The 18,646-nt window shown below is 49.1% G+C and overlaps 1 protein-coding gene across 2 annotated transcripts in view; it reads right to left on the reverse strand.

Moving 5' to 3' along the window:
* LOC139563119 (polyamine-modulated factor 1-binding protein 1) overlaps positions 1–18,646 on the reverse strand; it is a 193,787-nt gene that overhangs the window by 44,085 nt on the left and 131,056 nt on the right. For both annotated transcript variants that reach the window (XM_071381411.1, XM_071381410.1), the window contains exons 14-15: positions 2,313–2,459; positions 1,161–1,253 (exon numbers count right to left, since the gene is read on the reverse strand). In XM_071381411.1, coding sequence (XP_071237512.1) covers positions 1,161–1,253; positions 2,313–2,459 — 240 coding nt within the window. The remainder of the gene's footprint in view (positions 1–1,160; positions 1,254–2,312; positions 2,460–18,646) is intronic.

Genomic DNA, 18,646 nt, shown 5'->3' on the forward strand with positions numbered 1-18,646 from the left:
CTCTTCAGGAATACCTCTTTAAATATTAAGAGAGAACAGCAAAAACTTACAGCAGGAGTAAAAAGTGCTGAAATATTGAAGGGGTGCTGTGGCTGGGCAGTTTGGGAGCGGTAATGCAGGGGCGAGGGATGGCGAGGGCGAGGGAGGGTGGGAGCGAGGGATGGAGGGGGCGAGGGTGTGTGTGGAGGAGAAGAGGGGGAAGCGACAGCGATAGACCTACCAGGACAGGAGAGGCTGACGCAGGTACCTCAGGCCCCTGGGGCCCCCGGGCTTTATTAACAGTGGCCCCTGGCAGGGAGGTGACATTCAGCTATACTGGAACTCTGGCAGTTAGGGAAATGAAGCCATACTGAGTGGAGGCCTTAGAGAGCGCTTTATGGTAAACAGCAGATATTGAGCAAGGAAAGACTTGCCTGATGGAAATGAAATCTTCAGAAACTTTTTAAGTGATAGTTCAATCTGAGTCTTGAGAGTCGGAGGGCAGAGAATGGCACATGAACCCAGTCTGGGTGGGATTGCTCTTATAGAGGTGACCTCTCTTCTTTCAGATCCAAGGAGGATGACATCACTCTTGACCTCTTCTCTCGCAACACAAATACCCTGTATCTGAATGCAACATTCCTCCCCCAAGGACACAAAGATGTAATATTTTCTCCCCCCACTTGGGATGAAAAGAGGCTTTAACCCACACCTTGAAGGTAGCATAGCTGCGCCTCATCTTAAAGCAGATGTCTTTTTTTCCTCAATAGCTCAGGGTCGGCAGTGTCAAGGCACGTAGCCACACAGCAGTTCCAGTCTTTTGTGGAGCCTCTCTTTGAGCTCAGTGAAAGGAAGGGATGTGCAGTCCAGCCAGGCAGTATGAAGAATGAAGAAGAACTTTTTGAGCAGTTGAAGGTACTGGACTGTACACATGTGTGTTTATATGAGTGGGGTTACTGTTCTTCATTGAGCAAAGGAAGGTTGTTATGTGTGTGTGTGTGTGTGTGTGTGTGTGTGTGTGTGTGTGTGTGTGTGTGTGTGTGTGTGTGTGTGTGTGTGTGTGTGTGTGTGTGTGTGTGTGTGTGTGTGTGTGTGTGTGTGTGTGCGTGCGTGCGTGCGTGCTTCTGCGTGTGTGTCTGCGTGTGTTACTGATGCTGTCAATAGACAGAGCACTCAATTACCTTTTTTCGCATCTCCTGTCTCTCATTCTTCAGTCTGTCCACCTCCCTCTGCAGCTCACCAAACAGCTCCTCCTTCTGCTGCTGTGCCTGCCTCTGCTCAAAACACACAAATGCCCACACACACACACACACACACACCCGGAGGGCAGAGGTGAGGCACACATGGGAGAGGGAAGTGTCTGTTTTTAAAGGTGTCAGCGGAGACATTTGCATTATGCATATCACACCTCTGAAATGATCCATTAGCAGGTTATGGCGTGAGAGCTGCTAAATCAGTTGACAGGATACTACGCTAGCACAGAAAATATCCTCTACTTTCACTGCCAAATGAGAGGGAGTGTTTGTCCCTACGGAGCAGAGACAGAGAGGGTCGCTGGTCCAGAGAGAAGCCCTCTCTACAGGCCCCTGTCCCTGTAGGACCAGACCCCCTCTGCTGTCCCCAGAGAAAGAAAGAGAGGCAAGCGAGACAGACAGACACAGGGAGAGAGAGAGAGAGAGAGAGAAAGAGAGAGAGAGGCAAGAGAGACAGAGGCAGAGAGAGAGAGAAAGAGAACGTTCAGCCTCTCCTCAACACCCCCTTGCACATCCAGACACTGATTTATAATTTTAATATCTCTAATTTCCACAGCAGCGGCCGCTTTCCAAATGTCATTTTCCAATTTATGTCAAACCGTGTGACCATTTTTCTTAATACGGCTTATGACAAGCCTGGTCGCCAGACGGATATGCAATTCAGATTGAGTGTTTTACAGGCGCGGGAGCCAACAGGCTGGGGTGTTTGTGTGTTTATCTTTATCAGTGCCCGTTCAATATTTTTGAGGGGGGAAACCGAGAGCGCCATACACATAGGAAAATGTGGTTTTACGGGGAGGAAATGGCTGCAGGGAACAAAATAATAATTCTGTCATAAATCGAATAATTACAGTTACCATAATGAGAATTATGATGGCGGTAATGATAATGTATTAAAATATGTATTAACACTAAGAGCCTGAAATGGAACGTGGGATGGCTTCACGGTCATTATATGAATATTTATGTTAATTAAAACAGGGCCTCCCCTTTTATGTACCACTATATCTCAGTGCTAATCGTCTGAGTGGAACACAATGGGGATCGCTGCGGAGGGGCAGGATGCAGTTCAGGGCTCACCCTGAGGATGGTGCTGTGGAGCTCCTCTCTGGCACGGCCCAGCTGGCCCTGCAGGGCAGATGTCTCTCTCTCCCACTCCATCTCTCGCCCATGTAGCTCAGCCAATGACTTCTGGAGCCTCTGCACCTCAGCACTCCTGTCCTGCAGCTAGAGGGCATAGAAAGGAGAATAATGTCAATCACTCACACACACACACACACACACACACACACACACACACACACACACACACACACACACACACACACACACACACACACACACACACACACACACACACACACACACACACACACACACACACAAACTTTTGCTCAAGGGAGGTAAGGTATGGTCACACATCCTGGTCGAAACCACAGCCAACAGCATCCTGCTAAACTAAAGGCTTGACAACAAGCAGCTCATCAGACTAGATGAATCATATAAAGCCCGTAGAGAACATGTTGGGTAGTTCCTCACAAGACTCTTCATTTGGCTATAAAACTCCATACGATCCATATGATTGAGAGGTCTGGATGTTGGCGCTGAGGTCCAGCTCTCTCTGTGGGTGTTGGCTGGCTCTGTGATGTAGCTGTGACTCTCCATTCAGCTGGCTGCTGACAGGACTGAGAGACTTGAGAGCCTGGCAGGCTGGCCTCCGGCAGGCCCTAATAGCCCATAATGATCACTGGGAACTTATTCAACGAGGAATTCATTCCTGGCTGGGGCCCGTGTGTGTGGCTGGCCTGTCCATGGCTGTACACTACGGTGCGGTCTGGTATGACATAGCGAGTCTCGCCCCACTGCTCCTCCCTCCGCCAACTGCCTATCGACTCGCCAGCGCATGTTCCCCACCCTCAAAAAATGGGTAGAAATAACAGGAACAAGTTGTCGGAAATGAAATTTCAATTCATCCAGTCCCTTTATACACTGGTGCGGGTAGCCTGCCGTCGAGAGGGAGGGATCAATAGTGTTTAGACAGCAGAGCAGATTTTCTAAGCGCCGGATCAATAGGAAAGAGAGAGGGGAAAATACCCGGCTTTTCTTTGGGTGTTGTAGTAAATACGAACAAATCAGTGGCCTTAGGCTAAATGGATTGACCAGCTGTTTCCAACTTCTGTGCTGTAAATAAAGATCTATTCTGGAGTCTCTGACGGAGGCCCAAAGGGGAGAGTGCCACCAACGGCGCTAGGCTGCCTCAGACACACATCTGACAGGACAAGGGGAGCAGGGGAAATAGGTACATGGGGGTAGTGGGGGAGCTATAGAGAGGCTTCAAGGCCAGGGAGCCTGGAGCAACTTGGACTGATAAAATGCTGCTAGCAGAGCTACCCTCTGTAGGACAGGTAAAACGAAAGGGTTCCCAGAGCTAATCAGACGGGCAAGTAAAATCATGGAGGGCGATATATTTTGATGATCTGTATTTTAGTATGTCTGTGACCTTATCTACTGAAAACTCTGAAAATGCCACAACAAAGAGATGGATGTTTTTCAGCATTTCGTAAGAGAAGAATCCAATAAACAAACTTGATTCACGATAGGTCACAAAAGATGACTTTTTGGCTAACTTAAAAATAGTCATTAGGTGAACCGGAGTCAGTCGTTTGACATCGTGGAGTGTGGCAGGTCAGATATGTCAGCCAGAGTACTGGGCTAATCAGAGTCGAGCATCCTGACAGGATGACTGATCACATGGTGTGTTCCCCTCACCTCTAGACGTATTAAAGAAAAACACCACCGGCCACGCTCGCCTAGACCCACACCACTCATTGGTCAACTGCCGTGGAAAATGTTAAATTCATCACCAAGTCCTCAGCCCAAACAAAACACACATTGGACGACCAAACAATAAAAGAACCCCTGGTCATTCCTGATTGCCTACAAACACAGTGAAACGACACATTCAAAGAGAACGAGCGTGTTAAAGGATGGCTGTTGACTCTAGCTGCAGTGCGGGGGGGGCGAAGGAGTGGGGGCTGAGGAATGATTGGCTTGGCTGTGCTTGGACACTAAGACAGGGGATGACTAAACCCCCCTCATGTTCTCCTCCCTGGCGGGGGTGCTGCTGATGGAAGAGGGTTACAGCAACAGTGACATACCGGTACCTCTGTGCTGCTGGTCTGGTCCAGCGGTCCATCCGTTACTGGAACACACACTCACTAAGTGATTTATAATTGCCCTCATTCTGCCACTCTGTCAGGGAGAACGCCGGTGACATGAAAGGGCTCCGCTCTGCATCTCAGCTGACAGACAACCTGGAGTTTGGTGACGCTGTGGAGGCTGCAACACTCCAGACTAACTGATCCCAGACAGACACAAACCTCCAATTACACACTCATATCCACACTGGACGGATCTTTATATCCAAACAAATAGAACAGAGTCATCAGCCATGTTGTGTGATTGATTTAGAGGCCATTTAACACAATAATCTATATGTTAAATGTGTACATTATATTTGTTGTTCAATATGTCTGGTGGGCTGTGTGTGTGTGTTTGTGTGTGTGTTCTAAAGCTCTCTCCTCTCTCTGCGGTAAAGGTCACTGTAGATTGGGCATTTAAAGCTTCTCGTGGCTGAGCCGAGGAACCTGCCCACGTTAGAACTCAACTCATTGCCTTCCCAGGCACATTACCTTAATGATGCTATTCCTCACACCTCCATCTCAGCAGATGGGGAGATACAGAAATGAGAAAGGCAGTAAAGACATTCTAATGTCCTCCCCAGCCATTCAATTCCGGCTCTCTCTGCCTGCATCCACACAGAGGAGCAGTGAAGCAATACTCCTTGTTTTCCCCTCAACAACCAACCAAGCTATATATGCAGATACAAAGCTGTATGCAGAAACTGACATTAAACATTTATATTGCAGGTTTCCTGAAATCCTTGCTCTATTGTTGTTCGGTAATATAATTGTTTTTTTAAATATTAAAACTGTTCGTCTTGACAAATGGTAAAGCCTGCCTATGAAAGCAGCTTATTCTGCTCCTTCCTGGCGCCTGATCAAAACCCATTTACTCCACCGGGGGGATTGAACGAGACGTCTGATCGTTAACCCCGTCTCACCCTCTGCCGAGGCCTCACCCATGGGGGAGATGTTTACTGCCTGCTGTGTCTGCTGTTCACCCCCAAGATGTCAGCCCTGCATCTCAGTCTCAGCGGCCCTGGGTGGGTGCACCCTGTACACTGCACAGTCCCAGCTCCTTCTCATACGCCCTGCTGTTCAGTTTATGCTGTCTTTGATGCCACAAGTCAAAAAGCGCGCCACATCTTCTTCTCCCTCCGCCCCTCACCCATCCGCTCAGCGTTTAAGCGTTCATTACTTCCATAAGTGCTTTTCAATTTACACTAGATGAAGCTCATTAAGTAGTGTATTTGTTAGCAGACATGCTGCCGTGTTCTGAGACGTACTGGGTGTTTGTCTGCTGGGACAGGCAACATAAGTAAGAAGGGGTTACTGTGCTATGCTAGGCAGGTAAAAGTCACAATGCTTTGAATTGGACTGAATATCTCCTCATTCTCTAGAGAAAAGATCTTGAATGCTTTTTAAATATGTAATGACAATTTAATTGCTGATGAAATCTAGGCATTTTCTCCATATTGTCTATGAAAGCTTAACTGCATGATTGAGCTGAGGAGGTTCTCAGAGAGTGGTCATTAAGATGGTCATGTCCCTGAAGAAGATCTGTTCCACATTGTGGCCTGTCTGTGTAAGCCGTTTCCCCTCCCTGTCTTTGAGGTATTTGGGGTATCCGGGGCGGAGGGGGAGACAGGGGCTGTTGAGAGTGTTTATGTTGCGGACCTGGACACAGGCTTCTAATGTGTAACACAGGACACTCCAGTATGCAGATGCCCCGGGCTATTCTCTAAGTGGTCTTTACTTTGAAAACACAGGTACCCTCCAGGGGGATGGGGTGGGGCTGCTGATGCAGGATGGGATGGGGGGCAAGAGTCCTGCTCAGAGCCCCATGCAACGCTCTGAATAATATATCCATACATCATCGGTCCGTGTCAGACTTTGATTCACGGCAGAGGACTTGCCGAAACCACTGTGGTATTAGCTTTAATAATGCAAGCTGGGGTTAGGCGCTTACTCTTTTCTGACAAATATGGGCAAATCAATTAATTCCACTGACATTCTCCCAAAGCACACATATAAATCCAACATGGACGCTTGCTTTTGTGTTTTTGTTTTATCAAGCAAAGCAAGCAAGAATAACTTCACGTTTTTATGTCCTAATTCTAAAATAACCCGACAGGATAAGGCATTTGTTATCGTTATAAACACATTTTTAAAGTAGATATTGACTTTAAAAATCTCAAATGAGGTCTGGAACACTTTGATGAGAAAATATGTTTTATATGCTAGTGCATTATGAGAATCATTCAGAGCAGCAGGACGTGATAATATGTTTTATATGCTAGTGCATTATGAGAATCATTCAGAGCAGCAGGACGTGATAATATGTTTTATATGCTAGTGCATTATGAGAATCATTCAAAGCAGCAGGACGTGATAATATGACACATATCGACCAAGTCCAGAAGGCACTCAATGCACCTAACATAACAGCACACTAATATCCCCACCTAGAAAACCTCCTACACACAACACTTTAATTATGCACATAGAACATATCCAACATCTTGTCAATAACCTCATATCAGTAAACAAATGCTACCACAGCCAATTTAAAAAAATGCATTGTTCTTATTCACATTCGTAGCTGGCTTTCACAGCTCGCTGTCAATTTCAAGCTATACAGTGAGAACGAGACTGATTTTTGTGTACGGAGTTTTGCCATGAAAACTTTTACATGTTTCCAATCTCAGAGGAGAAGATTATCGACTTCAGGTGCTTAACATGATAGTGGTGACCTTGGTAAAGAGCACCAGCTGCCCCCCCCCTCTCTCTCTCTCTCTCTCTTCGTCTCTGTCTCTGTCTCTATTGGTCTCTCTCTCTCGGCCAATAATGAATACAGCACCGTGACAAAGGCCATTACATTTGCTGGTCTTATCAATACTTCTAAAAGCAGAACATCAATAGTTGTGAGGGGGACAGGATGTTTCGGCTAGTGAGACACAGTCTTGTAGAACTGATTAACCAGAGAGATGCTCACCAGAGAGGTGACATGGAGGAGAGGGTGACCCAATTAAAACAATGGAAATTCAGACTCCGCTGCCAGTCACACAGGCAATGAGCTAAAGCCCGTGAGACAGAAGGGAACAAGCTTTATCAGTCCCAAAAAAGCCCTGTCCTTACATTAATATTCTATCCTAATGAAACCTTTCTACATTTCTTCATCTCTCTACACTTGTCTGTCAGTCGTTTGGCTCATAAATATTGTCTTATTATTATCATCATCGTAATTTCTTCCCTGATACGCTCGAAAATTCAGTGGCAATTATCGAAGTGACAGGTGAAACAGGAACGCGCTGAAAAATAAATGAAGGGTTGCCATGACGACACGACCGGCGAGAGGGAATCCGATGTGCGTATGTGTGGGCGTGCGCGTTGGTCACGTGACCCAGCCAGCCTCGGCTGCACAGCGCTACATTGAAGCCCCGCAGACCAAAGGACACTTAACCTCAATAGCTGGCAGCAATCGGAGGCCCATTTATTAGCTATTTCTGTCTAAAGGTCAGGGTGGCTATATGTCTGAGGCTGGGGCTCCAAGCAGGCAGGACGCTCTGCTCTTCTATGGGCTGGGCTAGAGTCAGGCACCGGGGCAGGCCGCTGTGCTGTGGCGTATTTACAGCCTGCATTTAAAGCATATGACAGTGTTATACCATAGCTGGGCTACAGCTGACAATATGGTCAGGTAGAATGTATACGCTCATGAACAGACAAACGCACACGTCTGTGGTACAGGACAGCCTGCTACAGTGATACGCAGTGAGTCAACAGGGTTGAGGACAGCGAGATGTTGAATATGACAGACAGATTGAAGTAGCTTATGAAACAGCAAGGTTGAGAGCCAGTTGCCTAAGGGTGCTGTTAGGAGTTGAATTTTTGATCAGTGTCATCCATATAATGAATGTATATGTTCATTAACATGACAACCCCATGGCTGTCTATGTGAACGGGCTCCGTCCCAGCAGGTGTAAAATGGAATTGGTAACTAAATGACTTGGATCAGATGTTAATTATGAAACACCTTGCACAAATATATCTAGATTGCGCCAAATATATCTAGATTGCGCCAAATATATCTAGATTGCGTCAAATATATCTAGATTGCTCCAAATATATCTAGATTGCGTGTTTTCCTGGAAAGAGGTGGCTGGTTGGTTCAAATTGGTTCAAACACATTGTAACTGGGTGACCCATAAAGCAGCTGTCACGCCCTGAACATAGAGCGCCCTTGGTTCTCTATGGTGTAGTAGGTCAGGGCGTGACTAGGGGGTGTTCTAGTTTATATTTCTATGTTGGTGTTTTGTATTGTTCCCAATTAGAGGCAGCTGCTAATCGTTGCCTCTAATTGGGGATCATATTTAGGTAGCCGTTTTTCCCACCTGTGTTTGTGGGATATTGTTTTTTGAGTTAGTGCTTTGTTGCGCTCTGTGACTGCACGTTTGTTATTCTTTGTTGTTTTGTTGTAAGCGTGACAGAATATCCCACCAAGAAAGGACCAAGCAGCGTGTGGTGGAGGAGAAAGTGAGTTGGACTTGGGAGGAAATCATGGGAGGACACGAGACCCGTCCTTGGCAGGAATCGCCAAGGAGCGTAGGGGGACAGCAACGACGCCGGGGACCGCGGCCGCAGAAACCCCAAGATTATTATTTTTTTTTGGGGGGGGGGGCACATGGAGCGGTCAGCGGAGCAGCGGGGAGTGCCAGACCCCGAATGGCAATCTCTGGAGAAGTTCAACGAGGGATACTGGAGAGAGGTTTTGGCGAGGAGTATGCTGCAGCGCAGGCGCGCTGAAGAGCATCTTCTCAACCCGGTACCATCTGTGCTGGCTCCACGCCCCAGGTCTCCAGTGCACCTCCCCAGTCCGGTACGTCCTGTGCCAGCTCCCCGCACTCTCCCTGAAGTGCGTGTCACCAGTCCGGTGCCACCTGTGCCGGCTCCACGCACCAGGCCTCCAGTGCGCCTCCCCAGTCCGGTACGTCCTGTGCCAGCTCCCCGCACTCTCCCAGAAGTGCGTGTCACCAGTCCGGTGCCACCTGTGCCGGCTCCACGCACCAGGCCTCCAGTGCGTCTCCCCAGCCCGGTACGTCCGGTGCCAGCTCCCCGCACCCGGCCTCCAGTGCGCCTTCCCAGTCCCGCTCCATGGCCGGAGCCTTCCTCTGCGCCGATGCCCAGTCCAGGCACGGCGTCCAGTCCAGCTCCATAGCAGGAGCCTTCAACTGCGCCGATGCCCAGTCCAGGCACGGCGTCCGGTCCCGCTCCATGGCAGGAGCCTTTCTCTGCGCCGGTGCCCAGTTCAGGCACGGCGTCCGGTCCCGCTCCATGGCAGGAGCCTTCCTCTGTGCCGGTGCCCAGTCCAGGCACGGCGTCCCGCCCAGCTCCATGGCCGGAGCCTTCCTCTGCGCCGGTGCCCAGTCCAGGTACGGCGTCCAGCCCAGCTCCATGGCCGGAGCCCTCTTTTGCGCCGATGCCCAGTCCGGGCACGGTGTCCAGTCCCGCTCCAAGGCAGGAGCCTTCCTCTGCGCCAGTGCCCAGTCCAGGCACGGCGTCCAGCTCAGCTCCATGGCCGGAGCCATCCTATGCGCCGATGCCCAGTCCAGGCACGGCGTCCAGTCCAGCTCCAGGGCAGGAGCCTTCCTCTATGCCGGTGGCCAGTCCAGGCACGGCGTCCAACCCAGCTCCATGGCTGGAGCCCTCCCAGACCCCGGATCCATGGCCGGATCCGGGGTCTGGGCGGGGGCTACGACCTTCACCGGAGCCGCCACCGACACTAATCACCCCCCCACCCTACCCATTTGGTTTCAGGTTTCGCGGCCGGAGTCCGCACCTTTGGGGGGGAGGAGGGGGGGGGGTACTGTCACACCCTGACCATAGAAAGCCCTTGGTTCTCTATGGTGTAGTAGGTCAGGGCGTGACTAGGGGGTGTTCTAGTTTATATTTCCATGTTGGTGTTTTGTATGGTTCCCAATTAGAGGCAGCTGGTAATCGTTGCCTCTAATTGGGGATCATATTTCGGTAGCCGTTTTTCCCACCTGTGTTTGTGGGATATTGTTTGTTTGAGTTAGTGCTTTGTTGCGCTCTGTGACTGCACATTTGTTATTCTTTGTTGTAAGTTTCACTATTAAAGATAATGTGGAACTCTACGCACACTGCACCTTGGTCCACTCATTTCAACAAGCTTGACAGCAGCTAAATGTCCATTTACAGTATGATCAGATGAAATAGAGGTGTTTTAGTTGGACCCTCCAAGGACAGAATCTACCTTTAGGATCTTAAACCATATTTTAGATCTGAACACAGTACACAAAATATACACCAATACATATTGAATACAGTGAAAGGTCACATTAACAATCTTCCATATAGACAAAGACTTTGTGGAGGAGTGTTTTTCTTCCAACCACAATTACCACTGATTAGCATTGACTTAAAAACAGCAAAACAACAACATACCAAAACAATTCTGTCGATTCTGACGCCGGAGCGAATGGAGAGGCTTAAAATATACATATATATATTAAAAAAACAATTCAAACGAACGGGAGAAATGCTTTCATCCCACTGCAGCAATTATGGATCTAATCAGAGCTTTCTGCATGAAGGTACCGCTCTCCTATCTCGCTCCCATTTGCATCATAACACAGCGTGCAATATTAATTTCCGAGTTTACTGCTTATTGGAAGTGCAAAGTATGAAAAGCCATTAAGGGCTGCAAATGGGAAAGCTATTTGCTGTCACACGGATTCGGCTCTATTAAAAAGAAAAATCTTGTTAACTATTTGGAATTAGAGTCATTTGGCAAAAGGCATTCTGCCGCACTCCACTAAAATACGTAATTATGCTTCTCTTCTTTCTCTCCCCTATTCCTCTTTCATTTGCACAAGCGAGGGAGGCAAGAAGGGTGGATGGGGTTTGAGGGCATCAGGGGTGAGTAAGTGGAAGCAAAGGTAATTAAAGTTGGTGGCTATCTGTTTGGTTAATGCATGGAGCAGGCCAACAGAGACAGATCCACTCACACACACACACAGCCTGGGGGGTTGAAGGAGGGAGATGAGGAGAATCAGCCTTCTGTCTCTCTCGGTCTCTGGCAGTTCCCCAGGCTCTCATCTGGAACACATTTTACCCAATCCAGCCCTCCTGTAGCCCAGCATACTAGCACCATCCAGCCCTCCTGTAGCCCAGAATACTAGCACAATCCAGCCCTCCTGTAGCCCAGCATACTAGCACCATCCAGCCCTCCTGTAGCCCAGCATACTAGCACCATCCAGCCCTCCTGTAGCCCAGAATACTAGCACCATCCAGCCCTCCTGTAGCCCAGCATACTAGCACCATCCAGCCCTCCTGTAGCCCAGCATACTAGCACCATCCAGCCCTCCTGTAGTCCAGTATACTAGCACCATCCAGCCCTCCTGTAGCCCAGCATACTAGCACCATCCAGCCCTGCTGTATTCCAGTATACTAGCACCATCCGGACCTGCTATAGCCCAGCATACTAGCACAATCCAGACCTGTTTTAGCCCAGCATACTAGCACCATCCAGCCCTCCTGTAGCCCAGAATACTAGCACAATCCAGCCCTGCTGTAGTCCAGTATACTAGCACAATCCAGACCTGCTATAGCCCAGCATACTAGCACAATCCAGCCCTCCTGTAGCCCAGAATACTAGCACAATCCAGCCCTCCTGTAGTCCAGCATACTAGCACAATCCAGCCGTCCTGTAGCCCAGAATACTAGCACAATCCAGCCCTCCTGTAGTCCAGCATACTAGCACAATCCAGCCGTCCTGTAGCCCAGTATACTAGCACCATCCAGCCCTCCTGTAGCCCAGCATACTAGCACCATCCAGCCCTCCTGTAGTCCAGTATACTAGCACAATCCAGCCCTCCTGTAGCCCAGAATACTAGCACAATCCAGCCCTCCTGTAGTCCAGCATACTAGCACAATCCAGCCGTCCTGTAGCCCAGAATACTAGCACCATCCAGCCCTCCTGTAGCTCAGCATACTAGCACAATCCAGCCCTCCTGTAGCCCAGAATACTAGCACAATCCAGCCCTGCTGTAGTCCAGTATACTAGCACAATCCAGACCTGCTTTAGTCCAGCATACTAGCACAATCCAGACCTGCTGTAGCCCAGCATACTAGCACAATCCAGCCCTCCAGTAGCCCAGCATACTAGCACAATCCAGCCCTCCTGTAGCTCAGCATACTAGCACAATCCAGCCCTCCTGTAGCTCAGCATACTAGCACAATCCAGCCCTCCTGTAGCCCAGCATACTAGCACAATCCAGCCCTCCTGTAGCCCAGCATACTAGCACAATCCAGACTTCCTGTAACCCAGTATACTAGCACAATCCAGACCTGCTATAGCCCAGTATACTAGCACCATCCAGACCTATAACCCAGTCCATAGTAAAACACTCCAGACTAGCGATCCCAACACAAGAACTAAACAAGTGTGCTTGTTCTGGCCCAAATCAAGGAGTGTATGTGTATCTTCCAAAGACACAACACAAACCCCAACCTGTCCTTTCCCTGGCCAATGCTTATTGATTATAGGTCTCTAAGAATACAGATTAACAGCTGGAACCACCCTAGTGTCATACTCCCTAACCTCTAGACCACCCTATCCTAACCCAGCTCATGGACCACGTTATCCTAACCCTGCTCATGGACCACGCTATCCTAACCCAGCTCATGGACCACGCTATCCTAACCCAGCTCATGGACCACGCTATCCTAACCCAGCTCATGGACCACGCTATCCTAACCCAGCTCATGGACCACCCTATCCTAACCCAGCTCATGGACCACCCTATCCTAACCCAGCTCATGGACCACGCTATCCTAACCCAGCTCATGGACCACGCTATCCTAACCCAGCTCATGGACCACCCTATCCTAACCCAGCTCATGGACCACCCTATCCTAACCCAGCTCATGGACCACGCTATCCTAACCCAGCTCATGGACCACCCTATCCTAACCCAGCTCATGGACCACCCTATCCTAACCCAGCTCATGGACCACCCTATCCTAACCCAGCCCAGCTACTCTTGGCTCGCTCTAATAGAAAGAGAAAAAAACGTGGAGATTTATGGGTCCGCCAGGCTGGCCTGTGAGGTGTTTTATGGTGGGACCTGCAGGGCCTATTTAGAAGGCGTAGCACAGCATAGCGCGGGCTGCTCCTTCCTGACCACAGGTATTGATCTGCAGCGATGTTCTGGTTGCGGCCGGATGGCTAACTTAGAGCCCTGATCTCAGCATCAGCCTGCCTGGCCGCGAGATGAAAACGAGGCCTCTGTGTGTAATGATGTGTGTATGAACAAAGTGAGTAGGCAAAAAGGAGAAGAAATTAAATCATTCTTTTTCCTCTTTCAGGATAGCCACTGCAGCCAGCCATGCTTGGCCGCTTGATGGGAGATATTTTTTTTCAGAGGAGATAAATGGTAGGATCTGGAGGAGGTAAATGAGAGCATCCTGATGCAGAGAGATGTGTGGATGACCATAATGGGGCCCTGCTCTGACGAGCTGTGTGCTGCCTCTGTCTGTCTGGGAGGCTGGCAGACGGACGGACGTGGTTAGGGCGGAGGCTCAGCGCCTGTCCTCCTGTTGACCGCTCCCTACCAGGGCTTTCCGAGCATCACGTCGGGCACGTTCCACGCTAATTGCCGGAGGTCGACAGCGCATAACAAGTAGAGGAGACATCGGCTTTAATTTGAGAGGAGAAGAATGGGTGGAGAAAATACATCTAATCATGCAAAGTGCTTTGCTGTCTGGGAGGGAGCTAGGGGCTCTCTCTCCCCTGGTGGACCATGCCCAGCATCACCAACCACCCACCCCCAGCCTGGCTAACAGCTCTGACCACACAGAGGTATGGATTACCCAGAACCTTACTGCTACGTTACTGTATCTTACTGCTCACACAGGACCAGAGAGCTAAATAAACAAGAGAGCAGTCTAGTGGAACAGGAGCCCCCACAGAAAACACATGGACACACAGTAATGAGGGGAAAGATAGGAGAAATGCTGATAGGAGAAACAGAAAGACACACATAGACACACAGACAGCAAGGCATACAGACAGAAAGACAGATGTACGCACAGGCAACCACACAGACAGACAGACACCAAGGCTACAAATGAAACCAAGGTGGTGGGTGGAGAGGGGAGGTGGGAGGGAGGGGTGAAGGGGGGTGCCTGAAAGTGCCCTTGTCAGGCTGGACCCCCCGCCCCACCTCTCCACCACCGGAGGACTGCTCCCTGAGCCAGGGTCATTAACACACACCTCTGACATCATTAAGACGTTTCCAGGAAAATGTATTGAAAGACAGATTAAAAATAAATTAAGAAAAATGTGTAGCAGAATGCCTACGCGCACTTCATAAATCATTGGGCCAAGCCAGGAGCCGGCTCCCCATAATTAACTGTAGACTATTTATTTTATCCTGACGGTATAAATTAGTATTCAGACACATAGATTATATTAGGGATATCTGCGATGCGGAACTGCTGCGGGATGTGCAGAATATTTTAAGGATACAAAGAAGAGCGAAGAGGGGGCGAGGGAAACAGAGAGAGGGAAAAGAAGGGGAAAGGAGGGATAGGGTTTTGAAAAGCAAACACAATTTAAATGCACACATACCAGGGAGATAGCATTTTACCCATGAAGCATCTGTTTATTCAAGCATTGACACAGTGAGAAAGGAGAAACAACTGAGTGAATGAAAAACAACAACCTCTAAACAGGCAAGCAGGATTATTATTTGAGACTATAAACGATTGCATAATTAGCATTAATTGCTCTAAATCCCCATTGTCCACTACAGTCTGCATATGTTGCATGCATTGGAGATGAACTGAAAATGCACAGACTAAATAGGCATGATGTCCAAGGAGTCGCTAAGGCAATGAATGACATGGCACTATCCAACATCAGCCTTTTCTCTCTCCTCTCAAATCCATTTAAGGGCTTTATTGGCATGGGAAACATATGTTTACATTGCCAAAGCAAGTGAAATAGATAATAAACAAAAGTGAAATAAACAATACAAAAATGAACAGTAAACATTACACTCACAAACGTTCCAAAAGAATAAAGTCATTTCAAATGTCATATTATGTACAAATAGTTAAAGCACAAAAGTGAAAATAAATATGGGTTGTATTTACAATGCTGTTTGTTCTGCACTGGTTACCCTTTTCTAGTGGCAACAGGTCACAAATCTTGCTGCTGTGATGGCACACTATGGTATTTCACCCAATGGATATGGGAGTTTCTCTCTCTCTCTCATGGTGGTCCTGCCCACCCATCACACCCCAGGGGGGAGTATCACTCAACCCAGACTCCTCTGACAGTCAGTCAGTCCTCTTACCAGCCTCAGTACAGCCTCTCCCTCTGTCTCCTGCCTCTCTGTCTCCTGTCTGTCTGTCTGTGGCACAGCGCTGGCTACACAATGCCTCCCCGTGGGCACATTGCCCATGCTGGCACAGGGCCAGACACACCAGCTCTGCCACACTGGCCTGGCAAAACAACGCTCCTGATCTTCATCTCTCCTCACCCTTCCCTCCATCAGAGAGCCCCCGGCACCAGTCCTCTCCTCACTCCTCCCTTCATCAGAGAGCCCCCGGCCCCAGTCCTCTCCTCACTCCTCCCTCCATCAGAGAGCCCCCGGCCCCAGTCCTCTCCTCACTCCCAGTCCCCTCCTCACTCCTCCCTCCATCAGAGAGCCCCCGGCCCCAGTCCCCTCCTCACTCCATCAGAGAGCCCCCGGCCCCAGTCCTCTCCTCACTCCTCACTCCATCAGAGAGCCCCCAGCCCCAGTCCTCTCCTCACTCCTCCCTCCATCAGAGAGCCCCCGGCCCCAGTCCTCTCCTCACTCCTCCCTCCATCAGAGAGCCCCCGGCCCCAGTCCTCTCCTCACTCCTCCCTCCATCAGAGAGCCCCCGGCCCCAGTCCCCTCCTCACTCCATCAGAGAGCCCCCGGCCCCAGTCCTCTCCTCACTCCTCCCTCCATCAGAGAGCCCCCGGCCCCAGTCCTCTCCTCACTCCTCCCTCCATCAGAGAGCCCCCGGCCCCAGTCCCCTCCTCACTCCATCAGAGAGCCCCCGGCCCCAGTCCCCTCCTCACTCCATCAGAGAGCCCCCGGCCCCAGTCCTCTCCTCACTCCTCCCTCCATCAGAGAGCCCCCGGCCCCAGTCCTCTCCTCACTCCTCCCTCCATCAGAGAGCCCCCGGCCCCAGTCCCCTCCTCACTCCATCAGAGAGCCCCCGGCCCCAGTCCTCTCCTCATTCTCCCTTCTTTACTCTCCACTACAGCTGAGAACAACACTTTGGAAGCATGCCCTCTAACCAAGCAATGAAAAATAACTGTCTGCTACCAGTGCCAGGAACAAATAATACACTCATGTACCAAATAAAACTACCAGCCTTTAAACATGTTGCCAATATCTTATCATATGGTTAGAGTTCTTGCACTCAGTGGACCCCTGCATTATCAAACTATCAATGAATTCTAGCAGAGAGGAAATATAAAAGACAACAACATCGCCATTACATCTAATAGCTTCTGTACTTCCAGGAGAATAAGCTCGTATGTGAACTCCAGCCTGGTCCGGAAGGTCACTCTGATGTACACGCTGACTGTAGTGGTTTGTGTCATGGGTCCACGTCTGTCTCAACTGTCACACACACAGTGTCTCTGCTAAACCACAGAAACCCACGACGACCACGAGACAAACACTCACGCACACCACTAAAATACAACTTCAAACACCAATACAAAGCCAGTATGAGAAAAGAAGCCTATATAATCCAAGCCATGGAGTTGTAGCAAATATCAGAATACATTGTCGTACATAGTCTACTCACGAGAGAAAAAACTGTTCTGAAACCAGCATAGAAAAGGAGAGAGAAAGGAGCACATTAGCAATGGAGAATCGTCCCATTTCACAAAGACCAAAGGGAGAATGGGGAAGAGATGAGTATAATGCACATATGAAATCTAAATACTACTAGAATGGGAGAGACATAGAGCTCTAGAATCAACAATAGTGTCCCATTGAAAAACACTTCATGCTTTTGACAGTGTACAAGAGGCTTTCGCGCATGCACACACTCACATGCACACACTCACACGCGCACCACACACAGACACACTGAAAGAGCGGGACACGTCTGAGAAGTTGTCCTCATGAAAGAGCAGAGAGGAGGCTGCCTCCATCTTTTTTCTTCCGGGGTGCATTAAGTCAGTCTTTTGAGGCCAGAAATGTTAAAACAAACCCACATAGCTGAGCTAATCAATGAACAGCATCAGACATACTGGACCAAAAGCTTCTACGCTAGTATTTACTTCTGAAGAAATGCTGTTTGATTCAAAAAAAAAATCCTATTCAGTGGTGGTCTCACAGAGGGAGGTTCGCACCACAAGGCTCCGAGCACAGAATACATTTAAAGCCTACTGTTTCATGGGATTAGATCTACTTCCCCTCAGAGTATAATGTCCATTTCAGGCTTCCATCAACCATGTGTGTTTGTGTTAGTGTTTTTATTTTAAACCTCTTTGCATGGCTCCATCAGATCTCACTCAGGAGGACAGGACTGGAGATGGGAGGGGGATTGTGTGTGTGTGTGTGCAGGTTAAAGACACAGGGGGCTCTATAGGGGGTGTAGGAACACAGGTGGACCAGGCTAGGCAATCAGAATGGCAGGGTCCGAGCCCCACAGCTAGCCTAAATATACTAAACTCTGCCTCACTGCCAGACAAGGTGCCATTAGACTGGTATTTAAACAAGCATACACCGAACATCACCATCTGTTAATAAAAAAAACACTATGCTGGAATGGGGGCATTTCATTTATACACACCATAAAAAACATCCAAACCCTCTCTAGCAACTGGATAATATTGTGTCTCCGGTGTGTAAAAAAGCCTTGGAGGTGAGTGCATACGCAGCAGTCATGTTCATTAAGATACACTGCTGCCCTCTTTTTCCCAAGCACCGGAAACACCAGTAAATCACCACCACAGAAAATAAATGTACACTTATTACATTCTACACGCTGCATATATTCACCTCCTTAACATATTGCATAGGCACAGTGCCACCGCGCAATGCTGCACCCGCACGAAAACACGCAGTGAAAAATGACAGAGGCGAGGGGGAACTGCGGACCTGGGATATATGGTGCGGCAGAGCGGGGGAGAAATAATCCTACCTTAGAGCA

Source organism: Salvelinus alpinus, chromosome 33 (assembly GCF_045679555.1).
Source record: "Salvelinus alpinus chromosome 33, SLU_Salpinus.1, whole genome shotgun sequence".
In the NCBI taxonomy this organism is placed as follows: Eukaryota; Metazoa; Chordata; class Actinopteri; order Salmoniformes; family Salmonidae; genus Salvelinus; species Salvelinus alpinus.